Source organism: Trichosurus vulpecula, chromosome 8, assembly GCF_011100635.1.
Source record: "Trichosurus vulpecula isolate mTriVul1 chromosome 8, mTriVul1.pri, whole genome shotgun sequence".
NCBI classification, from domain to species: Eukaryota; Metazoa; Chordata; class Mammalia; order Diprotodontia; family Phalangeridae; genus Trichosurus; species Trichosurus vulpecula.
Window position 1 is genome coordinate 184,143,495 of NC_050580.1, and position 13,905 is coordinate 184,157,399.

The following is a 13,905-nucleotide window of genomic DNA, read 5'->3' on the forward strand; positions in this document are numbered from 1 at the left end:
TGCCAAAGACATTTTAAAAGGGGAGGGATATATCTATACAAAGCATATCTATACAAAGCATAGCATCTCTTTTTTTGGTGACAAGGCATTGGAAATTGATGGGATGTGTTTCAATTATGGAATGGCTGAATAATTGATGGTACACAATTGTGATGGAATGCTATTATGCTCTAAGAAATGATGAGCCAGATGATTTCTACCCCTGAGGCTTCCAGCCCACAATCTAAAAGTTTGAAACTTGCCTTCTTGAACTTCTGGGAGCCATGATATTCAGGAATAATGGCTCTCATCCCTCTCTTCCTCACCCAGATGATACTCCCCTGGGAGAAACCCTGGAATAGAGGAGCCAGAAGTGGGGCTACAGTAGCCTTTTAGATCAGAAAGTGGGGGAGAGGGTGCTCCTTGTGGGGGTAGAAGAAGACTGGGCAGGAAGAAAGGTGTCTCAACAGGAGGCCCCACCTCAACAGAACAGCAGCACTTCCTGAGCCCCAGGGGGATGGAGTCAGTAATCATCAACACCAGGACCCCACATGCACCTTCACAAATCCAGGGGTAGTGAAAGGCACCAGCACAGACAATGGCTAAAACCAGCAATGATGGAGCACAGCCCTAGGGAAAGAGGAGATTTCCACCAGGAAGTTCTTCGTAAAGAGACTTAGATATCCTTGGTCACAGCACCTGAAATCTGTTTTTTTACATTCCTGGAGAATTTGCCAAACTCTGTTCTTGGACTGCATCTTTAAAGCATTCAATTTTTCAAGCCTTTCCCTCCATTATTTATCTGATTGAAACTTACCCATATATCAAATAATAACAAAAGATCATAGGACCAAAAAAATGGAAACTATTTTAGAAATAATCTAATTCAATTGGGGATTTTCTGTACAGATATTTGCTGAAGTCTTCTCCAATTTATAATTCCAAGATTGAATTAAATTCCAGTTATGTGGGTCTCAAAATTAAGGGAGAGTAAGTAACATACAAAGCAGACAACAAAATTATTTCTCAAATATTATTTATAAATTGTTTTGAAAATAAGGTTGATTTCTATGTGCAAAATATACACACATATATATGTAATTAGTCATTTTAAGGAGTATTCTCTCGGGTACAATTAAAAATTTCATCATCATTTAGCAGTTTGGCTTGGAACGGATGTGTCGACTTCTCAGTCGAATCATGGCTGCTTTCATCTCCTGATTCCTTAAGCTATAGATAATTGGATTCAGGAGAGGAGTGATAACTGAGGAAAACACTGAAAGAAATTTATCTAATGAATAACTAACTGGCCAAGCATAGATTAAGATTAGTGACCCAAAGAAAAGAGTTACCACGGTGATATGAGCAGACAGTGTAGACAGAGCCTTAGACAGTCCACTAGGGGAGCGAAGCCAGACAGTAACTAATATAACAATATAAGAGACAAGCAAAAGAAAAAAGGAGATCATGGAAAGCAACATACTGAATACAACAAGAAGCAGCTCCTGGACAGAAGTGTCACTACAAGCAAGTTTTAACACAAGGGGAAGGTCACAAAAAACATCATCGATCACATTAGGGCCACAGAAGGGCAGACTCACCATAAAGGCCATTTGGCTCATAGTGTGCACAAACCCAACCATCCATGAAAGCAGCACACTTCCTACCACAATGCGATGGTTCATGATAGTAGTATAGTGGAGGGGCTTACATATTGCAACATATCTGTCAACAGCCATCACTACGAGAAGAGCTATCTCACTCCCTCCCAACAAATGAGCTAGAAATATTTGTGCCATGCAGCCCCAAAAGGAGATGGTTTTCCTCTCACTTAAGAAGTCCACAATCATTTTAGGGACAGTAACAGTGGAAAAAATTATGTCAATAAAAGAGAGGTTGGCTAGGAGGAAGTACATGGGAGTTGAGTGCAAGTGGGAGTCAAAAGTCACCATAAGTATAATGAGACAGTTACCAGCCAAGATTGATAGATAGGCAAGGAGGAAGATCACAAAATAGAAAATCTCAAGTTCCCAAGAACTGGTGAGACCTAACAAAATAAACTCATTTAGCATAGAGTTATTCTTCATCTTCATCTATTTGATATGTTTCCAGCACCCAGAAGTTCTCTGAAGGGACAAATCTGAAAAAAAACAGTTTTACAGGAGAATTATTGAATATTATTGAGAAGTATGGAAAGCTGATTTTGATTTAATACAGAAAATATTGAATATCTAAAGCTCTTTGAAATATATCTCAGCATCTTAAATAATGCCAAAAATATTTAAGATGGTGTATTTAAAAAAAAAAAAGGTTAGGCATAAAAATCAAGAGACAATCAGAGTAACTTACATTTTAGAGAAAGGACACATTGTGTCCCTATATATTTGACCATTTTGGCAGAATGAAACAATTTCTAGTAACTTAGTAACTGGACCTCAGTTTTTCCTGCCATTACATATGAGGAGGTGGCACCAGACGACGCTTAAGTTTTCTTGTAGATGTATAATCCTCACTTCCCAATTATTACCTATGAGCTATTAATTACTTTTTCAGGTAAAGGTGTAGAACATAACAGATTTCTGTGAAAATGTTCAAATTAGTCCACCTAGATAAATAGACATCTTGAACAATGACTCCCATGTGCTCACCATAGACCCTTTGTCCTTTGGAGTTATTGCTCAACATTTTCTAATAAATTTGGACACTAAAATTATCAGATTGCTCTTTAGCTACAATAACTGGATTTTGAATAATTATTGGATATTAAGAAAAGGTCTTCATGTTTTTAAATGCCTAGAAATCACTTTTCTATAACTCAGTATTTAGGATTCAAACCCTTAATTATCATGTATCCTTCATATTATTATTATTATTAATTTAATCATTATATAGAATTAGATAACCAATAATATTTGTTATTTTATATTTAGTCTGTATACCTTACATACACACTTATCAATACCTGTGGGCTTTTACCATGTATTCACAGCACCTAGCAAGACTGCTGGCACAAAATATACTATAAATACTTGTCCTTCCTCTTGGTAATGACTTAGTCAGTTCTCTTTATTAAGATGACTATTTTGTCTGTTTATGTACAGTAGTTCAGCTATTGGAAATATTGAAACTAATGAGATCAGTTTTGTATTTTGTTATGTATGTTAGTACCAGAGTTTAGCCATGCCTTCCTCTTGGAAGCATTAGAAGAAGGTAGAATCTGGCACAAAAATTTCAGTCCAGGGACTGAGACTGGACACATGAGCAAGGAACCACATTTAAGATCGCATTAAATTATGCCATAATTATGATGAAACAAAATAAATACTAGAATCAAATATGCCAAAAAGTCAACAAAAAAGTTTTCTACACAAGGATAACATCCTGCAAAATAGTATAATCCTACAAGGTAAAAATAGACCTTTAATAGAGATGAAAGAGACAGACAGAGAAAGATACAGAAAGAGAGACAACAGTTATATAGTTGGTTTACTTTTCCCTTGTAGAATTATACTATTTTGCAGGATGTTACCCTTGTGTAGAAAACCTTTTTGTTTGCTTTTTGGCTTATGAGACAAATGATCTTTATATAGTTAGAGATGAAGATAGAAATGACAGTTATCTAGCAATATATAATAGATAGATATACATACATAAATATAAAGATAGTTGTAGACATAAATGTTAATATCAATAGTTTTCTCTGAGATGTGTGCTTTTCTTAGCTCCTAGTGACCAAATTCCCCTACCAATGCAAACCAGCATCCTCTTTGAAATGTATAGTATTACAGAAGTGCCTGGACCGCTGAGAGGTTTCAATTTGGACAGTCAAACAGTTCATATGCATCCAAAGTAGGTCTGAAGACAAGTTTTCCTGTCTCTAGAGTCAGCCATGTAGCATGTCCAGTGCCATGTATCAAGAAATTTTAAATGTCTGAATCATGAGCAATTGCTTATGATTTAATAGAGAAGAGCCAATGATCCCTATAGAATGATACTGTCTTAAATGGTCAATGAGGCAGTGGAGAAAGACAAACACAGTTGATTGTTTTATGGTATGTTGGTTTTAAGAGGAAAAAAAGGAAAGAAGAAGAAAAAGATACACAAGGAAAAAGCAGAAAGACAACCTTGAAAGTTTTTGAAAATCAGAGTGGTTAGACATAGAGTATACTAACAGAGAGGTGAAGGTTGGGGGAGAGGAACATCTCTGGAATCTCACTTTTACCTGAACCAGGCAAAGGAAGATTGCACAATCTCTCCCTCCCTCGCTCCCTCCCTTCTTCTTCTCCTTCTTCTTCTCCTTCTTCTTCTTCTTCTTCTTCTACTTCTTATTATTCTTCTTATTCTTATTCTTATTCTTCTTCTTCTTCTTCTTCTTCTTCTTCTTCTTCTTCTTCTTCTTCTCCTTCTTCTTCTACTCTCTCTCTCTCTCTCTCTCTCTCTCTCTCTCTCACACACACACACACACACACACACACACACACACCCCACAGTCACAGACACACTCAGAATTTGGTAGAAAAATATATTAAGTAAAACAAAGAAATAGGAGAGAAAAGGAAAGAGGAAAGAGGGTACTGTGGTTAAAGAGGAAGGCGAAGTTGAGGAGGGAATAGTCAAGCAAAAAAAAAAACCCTTCAGTTATAGAGAACAGCTCATAAAGGGGAAATGAAAAACAACAAGATGTTAAGAACCAGGGATCTAAATGTATGTTGGATAAAGGGAGGAAGGCCTAACAAGAGGATCATATAACTCCATTCAAAATGATACTTTCCTTTTTTCTTCTCTACCACTTTTTTTTCTTTTTAAAGAGGAGAAGGGGTAAGAGTGGGGGCAAAGAGAGGAAAATTTATAAGAGGATGTATTTAAGGGGAAAACATAGTTAAAATCATAACTCTAGATATGAGTGGGATGCCCTTTCTTGTAAAATAAATAGAGGCAGATAAATAAACAATCAAATAGCTGAATAAATAAATGAATGAATGAATGAATGAATGCATGAATGAAGTCCTGACATGGAATCAAAAACATCTGAGTTTGAATGCTTTCTCAATTTTCCAGTCTCCATTACTGAGTGACTGAGAAGATAATAACAGAAATCAAAATGGGGAGTTGGAAGGAAGGACAAGTCAGACATGGAGGATAACTCATGCAAATGAAGAAATGCGAGAGAAAAGATAGTGAGACTGGGAAACATGAAATGTTTTCCCCCGTTGTTACCTTCCCTCCTAAACCTATCCCTCTGCCAACCTGTCTCAGTTACATCGCTGGGAAAATTGGAGTAATTTAGGACCCTTCCCTCTTTTTCTTTCCCTTAACAATGCCAGACACTTATGAAGTCCTTCCAAATATACTTCTGCAATATTTCTGGAATCCATTTCCTAGTCTTCATTCACAAAGGTAATAACTTAGTTCAGGCTCTCAGAATTTTTCACCTTGACGTTAATTGGCCAAATCAAAAGTGATTGAATTGAACTGTTTTAAAAGCCCTCTAACAGATTTCCTTGCTTCCCATCTCTCCCATCTCTTCCAGAATTTTTTCATCTTTTTTTGTGTGTGATGGGTAACTTTGGCAGTCTGCTGAAAACTATGGACTCCTCAGAATATTTGTAAATGCATTAAGTAAAATTAATAGGTTTACAAAGGAAGTCAATGATACTAAAATAAAGTTATCAAAATATGCATTTTTTAAAAAGAAGTTCACAGGCCCCAAGTTAAAGACTCTTGTTCTAACTTATTCTTTACACAGTTGACAAAATTATCTTAAGTAAAACGTTAGTCCCCACCTCAAAACCCATCAGCACTTTCCTGCTGACAATAGACATATAAATATAAATATATATAATAAAATCCCATTAGTCTTGCCTTTAAAGCCTTTCATGACCCCAGTGTTATAGCCTATCTGTAACAAAACAGAAAAGAAAACTTCCTGTTTCCTCTTGTCATTTGTTCTTACCTGCCTTGACACATTCTCCCAGGCTTCCTCCATACTTAAAAAATCGTCACTCATCTTTTCTGCTAATCAGATCTGGTGCCCTTTAGTCCATTAAGCCTTCTCTGATCCATCCAACTAAATATGACCACACCCTTCTTGCTTTTTAGTGTTCTCTACTTTGTTCTTATCATATTTGGCTTTCTATACTGTTCTCATACTTCCATGTGTACATGAGAAGGAGGGTGGAAGAATGCTAGACTTAGAGGCAGAAGAGAACCAGATTCTAATCCTATATGATCATAAGCAAATAATTTAATCTCTCAAAGCCTGTTTCCCCCATTTTGCAATTGGAATGACAGATAGAATACCTCCCTCACAAGGTTGTTATACTTAGCAACAAAATAATGCATTTAAATTCTTTGCAATCTCACACGGAGTAATATTTCTCATTAGGACAGTAATTTACATGTATACAGTACCTCAAGATTCACAATTTTCCTTATATACATTATTCCATTTGAATCATTTATTTCATTTGAAATAATGCATACAAAGTTCTACATAAACCATAAAACACCCATTACCATATGTGTCACCTATTATTACTATAATTATTTCTTGAAGTAGCCTGAATACCCCACAGAATCATAGATTTAGAAGTGGAAGGTTTCTGGTAGTTCATCTCATTCAGGCTATAAACTCCTTCAAGCCAGAAACTATATCATTTTTCATCTATGCATCCCCCTTAACTAAGATATTATATATGGAAAGCATTTACTAAATGTTTATAGAATTGAATTGAAGGGCAATGACAAAATTTTGGATCTCCTAATGCTGTAAAACCTACAATTAGTTATCCAGATACCACATGAGGATGAATGTGTCTAAAATCTGTTTCATTGGTAATTGTCCATTTTTGCTATTCAATTACTAAGTCTATATAGAAATATGTTACATGGCTCTAATAAAAAAATTATTGTATAAGATAGTACTGGCCATTCAACCTACCACCCCTAGATGAAGATATCAAGGAACAAGCTCTTCAGTGGGATACAGACACAATGAAGATGATGGGTTTCCTGGGGCTCCAGGAAGAGAGACATATATGAAATCCCAAGCAAGAAGAGAAAAAAATAAGAAACAATTTTAGATAATAATGAGCACAGAAGACCAATGAGCAAATTCACATGGGAATTATTACCAGGTGATACTGGTTTTCCCTAGGCTTCAAGAGAAAAATTTGTTGTCTGGTCATTAAACTGGATGCAAATTTCACCAAAGGGATAGACGTATGCTCTGTCTGAATTTTCTCCAGAAGAAGTTCATTTACGTAACACATTCAGGGAAAAAATGGAAGGTTCTTGAAAAGAGATTAAAATGGAGGTTTTATTATGTAGGCATATAGACCTCCACTGAATTCCTTAAAACTTCTTTAATTTAATTGGTATGATAATTATTCTGTTCCCCTAGGATACAAATGTTGAAGCTATCTTTGGTTACTACCTCTGTCCTTACCTCCTTGATCATTTCTATTTCTATACTTGCTCTCTCTACTTCTTCCTTACTATTAATACTGCTATGACACTACCTTATGCCCTTATCAACTAGATCATTTCAGTAAACTCCTCATTTGTCTGCTTCCCTCAATTCTCTTCCTTCTCTAATACATCCTCCACACTGCTACCAAAACAATCTTACTATGTCTAATACCCAGAACCAAAACTCAAATTTTTCTAGTTAATTTTTTAATTAATATTTTTTAATTTTTAGTTTACAACACTCAGTTCAGCATGATTTTGACTTCCAGATTTTCTTCCCCTCCTACTTCCCCCTGAGGATGGCATGGAATCAGATATAGTGATAAGTTGCTGCAATCTTTTTGCTAATATTTTATTTAAAATGTTTGCATCAATACTCATTAGGTAAATTGATCTATAATTTTCTTTCTCTGTTTTGACTCTTTTTGGTTTAGGTATTCCTACCATATTTGGGTCATAAAAAGAATTTGTTAGGACTCCATCACCTATTTTCCCAATCTATAAAGTATAGGAATTAATTGTTCTTTAAATGTTTGATAGAATTCACATGTAAAAACATCTGGCCCTGGAGATTGTTTCCTAGGTTACTCGTTGATGACTTGCTTAATTTCTTTTTTCTGAGATGGGGTTATTTAGGTATTTCACTTCCTCATCTGTTAACCTGGGCAATTTATATTTTTGTAAATATAAAAAATATAAATATAAACTCTAAGGTTGTCAAATTTATGGGCACACAATTGGGCAAAATAATTCGTAATTATTGTTTCAATTTCCTCTTCATTGGAGGTGAATTCACCCTTTTCATTTTTGTTAATGATAATTTGATTTTCTTCATTCATTTTTTTAATCAAATTGACCAAAGTTTATCAATTTTGTTGGTTTTTTTTTTTCATAAAACTAGCTGTTGGTTTTACTTATTACTTTAATAGTTTTCTTGATTTCAATTTTATTGATCTCTCATATGCTTTTCAGTATTTCTAATTTGTTATTTATTTGGGGATTTTTAATTTGTTCCTTTTCTAGCGTTTTCAGTTGCATGCCCAATTCATTGATCTCCTTTTTCTCTATTTCATTCATGTAAGCATATAGAGATATAAAACTTCCCATAAGAACTGCTTTTGCTGCATCTCATAAGTTTTGGTATGTTGTCTCATTGCTGCCATTCTCTTCAATGAAGTTATTAATTGCTTCTATGATTTGTTCTTTGGCCCAGTCATTCTTTGCAATTAGATTATGTAGTTCCAATTAATTTTTAGCTTATTATTCCATGGTTCTTTATTACAAATAATTTTTATTGCATCGTGATCTGAAAAGGATGCTTTGACTAATTCTGTCTTTCTGCACTGGATTGTGAGGTTTTAATGCCCTAGTACATAGTCAGTTTTTGAGTATGTGCTATGTACCACTGAGGAAAAAAAGTATATTTTTTATCCCCTTTAGTTTTCTCCAGAGGTCCATCAAATCTGCCTTTTCTAAAATTCTATTTACCTCCCTAACTTCTTTATTGTTGATTTTGAGGTTAAATTTATCAAGTTCAGAGAGGGGGAGGTTAAGGTCTCCCATTATCATAGTATTGCTGTCTATTACTTCCTGTAACTCCCTTATCCTCTCCTCTAAGAATATGGAAGCTATAAGGCTTGGTGCATGTATGTTAAATAATGATATTGCTTCGTTGTATACGGTGCCCTTTAGCAGGATATTGTGTTCTTCCTTATCTCTTTTAATTAGATTTGATTTTCCTTTTGCTTTGTCTGAGATTAGGATTGCTACTCCTGCTTTTTTTTTTTACTTTAGCTGAAGCACAATATATTCTACTCCATCCTTTTACCTTTATCCTGTGTGTATCACCCTGTTTCAAATGTGTTTCTTGTAAACACCATATTGTAGGATTATGGTTTTTAATCCATCCAGCTTCCATTTTATGGGAAAGTTCATCCCATTCACCTTCACAGTTATGATTGTTGTCTATGTCTTTTTCTCCATCTGATTTCCCCCCTGTTTATACTTTTCTTTTTCCCTTTCCCTGGCACTCCTTAACAGAGTTTTACTTTTGACTGCCACATTTCTCAGTTTATTCTCCCTCTTGATTCCCCTTCCTTATCTTACCTTTTCCCTTTGCTACTTCTTCCCTCCCTTCTGACCACCCCCTCCTCTTTTTTCCCCCTTTCTCCACCCTACTGCCTGTAGGACAGGTTAGATTTCTATACTTATCAAGGTATGTTTTTCCCTTCTTAAGCCAAATCTGATGAGAGTAAAGCTCAGATACTGTTCTTCTCCCTCCCTTCTTTCCCTCTACTGCAATATGATTTTGTGCCTCTTCATGTGATGTAATTTATCCTTTTTCTACTACCTCCTTTCCTTTTCTCCCAGAAGCATCCCTCTATATCTCTTAATTATATTTTTTATCATTATATCAGTTATTTTATGCTGAAACCCACATCTATGAATATCCCTTTCAATTGTCATAATAACTATACTATTCTCAAGATTGGCGTATATATAAAACATATATAAAACAAGGTAATCCTACATAGAGATGTAACTAATTAGCCTTATTTGTTAACTAGGGGTTTTTTCCCCATGTTTACCTCTTGAGTTTTGTATTTGGAGATCAAATTTTCCATTGACCTCTGGTCTTTTCATAGTAAGGTCTGGAATTCCCTTATTTCACTGAATATCAGTCTCCTTGCCTGGAAATTTATGCTCAGTTTTGCTGGGTAGTTGATCCTCGATTGTATTCCAAGCTCCTTTGCCTTTCAGAATATCATATTGCAATTTCTCCTGTCATTTAATGTAGAAGCTGAAAGATCCTGTGTGATCCTGACTGTAGTTCTGTGATATTTGGATTGTTTCTTCCTAGCAGCTTGTAGTATTTTCTCCTTGACCTGGTAGGTCTGGAATTTGGCTATATGATTTACATTGTATAGAGAATTTTAGGTTGAATAGGAAAGAGATAAGAAAAACCCCTACTGGAGTGTGTATCAGAATCCCCAAGAATCATTTTGGACGGATATTACCTAAACCAGGATTAGCAGCTCAAGGAGTACATGTATTGGCTGGAGTGATAGATTCAAATTATCAAAAAGAAATTGTTGTGACACTCCAAAATTTGAGTGAAAGACCTGTACAATTTGGTAGGAATGATAGGATAGTTCAAGTGATTATTGTCCCCTGTGAAAAAATACCCTTTGTGAAAACTGACCCTCCTCCCAAAATAACTACTAGAGGGGCAAAAGGGGCTTGCTCCATTGATAGAATAAAGTTGGGAGCTAAGGTATGGGTAAAACGGAAGCCAGATGATATTCCAAAGGCTGCAGAAGTCATATCCCATGGGAAGAACAACACTGTAACAGTTGTCTATTCAGGGGAAGATAATTACCAAAACGTACCCCTGAACCATATATTTTACCATGAATAGGGCTATAATATTAGATTCATGGACCCCACAGGTATGGCTGATGCTGGTAATTGCCACAAGCCACTCAGAGGGAAGGTGACTTTGTGTGATTAATGGATGAAAGCTTGTACATCTGTGGAAAGGCTGGGAGGACAATCCTAGTCTATCTAGGATGGGATCCTCCTGGTTTCCCTTGTACATCTGGGGAAAGGCTGGGAGGACAATTCTAGTCTATCTAGGATGGGATTCTCCTGGTTTCCCTTGTACATCTGGGGAAAGGCTGGGAGGACAATCCTAGTCTCCATCTAGGGTGGGATCCTCTTGGCTTAGTTTCCTCATTGTGTTCCGTTTAAAAAGAAACATTTCCCATCTAAGTTTGGCTCTGATATTGGATCTCTGCATAACTGAAATTTCAACTAAACTGGAGATGATTTTATTTGAAGGATAATAGCCCATACTTGTCTATTATTTTTGTTCTCTGTTTTAGTTAACCTTGTTGCTAGTTCTGTCTCCTGCAGGCTTAAGCACCCTACAGTTTCCAGTGACTGCCTAAGCACGTAGCATTCTTGGAATTCCTGCCAGCTCGCTAAAGAACTGAACTCTGGAATGGGACTCTTTGGGGCAGGGACACCTCTACATCCAATTTCAGCAAGAAGAAGCTATGGAAAATGAGACCTTCACCCCTTACCCCAAGATTTTGAGCCCCAATTGTTTGAGGGGGGGGAATGATGATAGTGTTCTGTGTACTTATTTTGTGTTATCCTTGCTATATTGTTTTATTGTTATGATATTATTGATCCTATTTAATGGATACAAAGATCTAGGGGTGGACATTTGAATTATTAATAATTATTTTGGGATGATTGGTTGAAGAGATTATCTGGCTGGGATCTAGGGATGGATCACATTTGAATTGTAAACCAATATTTGGGAATGTCACTGAATGATATGTTTTGCTTTATTGTGAATGATATGTTTTAGTTTCCTGCATAATTGGATCACAATGTTCTAGGATATATAATTTAATTTAAATTATGATTGGATTGTGCATCCTAGAACATTGTGAGGGGTGGAGTGTAACCAGAATAGACTTTGTTTTCTTTGAATGACTCAGCTTACCTCACTGAGCTTCCCTGGACACTGGGGCTTGCTCTTTCGGGGCAGGAAGCCCAGCGACCATGCCAGGAATCAGAGAACTTCCTGTGTGATGAGTCATGGGGCTGGCTGAGGGGAGGTGTGTTAACCTGGTCTACACTAGGGGGAGGGGCCAAGTCGAGAACCAATCAGCCCTGGTCATTCAGGCGGTGCTTGATGATGTCAAAAACTCTATAAGAGGGGAGAGGACAGCTTGAAGACCCCCTTTTCCTTTTCCGGTTGGAGCCAGAGACGCCTACAGCCGAAGCTGAGCTGCAGGTAGCAGAGCTGACTGGAGTGCTGAGCAAGGCCTGGAGGCCAGTGGGTAATCTTCTTACCATAGAGGGGAAGCATGTATACGATTTTGCCTTATACTATCTCACTTCTCTGTGGCCTCCTGGTTACCCTTGTGAGGTGGACTTATTGAGCCTGGAAGCTTTTGATGAAAATATCAAAATGGGGACGCTGGTTTGTGGGCTTGTTACTGTGGAGTGTAAATACATGCTTTAGTTCTCTGGCCTTCTGCTTAGAGAATTCCTTATATCCCACGGTTCCGGACCTTTTAGGCACATATGAGATTCTCTTTGAAATCATAAATTCTGCCTTCCTAATATATTTGGCGACGAGGATGGGATGGGATTGCTAGGTATAAGATCTCTATTCAGAAGCAGAAGAACTTCAGAGGAAGAGATGAATATCCCAGGGTGGGAGGATCCATTTTATTCCTCCTTAGCAAAGGAATTGGCTAAAAAAGCCGGACCCTGTGAAAACTGGGAACCAAAGCTACAGAGAGGAGATCCTAAGGATTTGGAAAGGTGTTTACAAGAGGTTGGGATTCAGTCAGAGGCATCACTATCTAGGCAAAGCTGGATAGTGTTATCAGCCTACCGGCTGGTATATGAAACATTGAGATTAAGTGAAAGAGATGGGGGCACTCCTACCCCACAGCAAGAAGGGGAATCTCAGATAGCAGGAGAACAAATTGCTGCTCAAGAACACACTGACTCAGATGAGAACTTTTCTATTAATGTGGCTAGGAGCAACAGGAGGCCAAATAAGCCAAGAGTGCATCCCAACTCAGCCCAGACCAAGCCTGACTGCCTGCTTTGTCCTTGCCATGGTGGCAGGGGAAGCGAGTGGGGGGGGGGAGTGAGACAATGTTAGGGGCTGAGACAGAAAACGCTACTAGGGTTCAGGACATCCCTCACACAGAGAATGGGAGATGGTTAAATACTCAGACAAGCGTTCATCCCATAGAGAGGAGGAGGACAGAAACCCGAGGCAGCAATTTAGTTACGAGGGAAATTCAGGAAGATTTCTCACCACAAGAGGTCACAAATATTTTGAGTAGATTCAGCCAAAGAGTAGGAGAACCATTAATATCTTGGATGGTAAGACTCAGTGATCAAGGGGCCGGTGGAATATTAGTAGATAAGAGGGACTGTATGAGATTCATAGGTATCAGCCACGATCCTCTAGTTCAGCAAGCTTTTAGGGAACATCACCAGCGAGGAGATGATGCTAGCAGGACTACTCTGTTGGCATTAGCTGCTGTGGGATGCAATAAGAGATATACTAATGATTCTATGTGGCCCACTGAGCACAGACCCTGGTATTCACTTAAAGATTGTATCACGAGACTAAAGGAGGAGGTAATGAAGACTGCTATTATGACAGGAACTGCAGACAAATATTACAATGATCCCATAGGAATCCCTCATAGGAATTTAATAATTAGGACAGCTCCCCCTGCTTATAAACAACTAATTTTGAATCTGTTACTTGGGGAAGTAGAGAGCCATCTTACAGAGGTGATAAATAAGATTTTACAGTTACATGACTTAGGAGACTGGGGAAGGAATAGATCTCCTCGAGAGAGAAGGGTGAATAGCCCTTGTGACAGTAGCCGGTACTGCAAAACTGAT

The 13,905-nt window shown here is 37.3% G+C and overlaps 1 protein-coding gene across 1 annotated transcript; it reads right to left on the reverse strand.

The window, feature by feature from the left end:
* Positions 1–1,133: 1,133 nt before the first annotated feature.
* Positions 1,134–2,072, reverse strand: LOC118829783 (olfactory receptor 4K13-like). The gene has a single exon (XM_036736665.1). It carries the CDS (start codon positions 2,070–2,072, stop codon positions 1,134–1,136), a length of 939 nt encoding a protein of 312 aa, XP_036592560.1.
* Positions 2,073–13,905: the final 11,833 nt, after the last annotated feature.

What these genes read in the sequence shown, in the direction of transcription:
- LOC118829783 (XM_036736665.1), bottom strand. Translation starts at nt 2,072, where the DNA reads ATGAAGATGAAGAATAACTCTATGCTAAATGAGTTTATTTTGTTAGGT.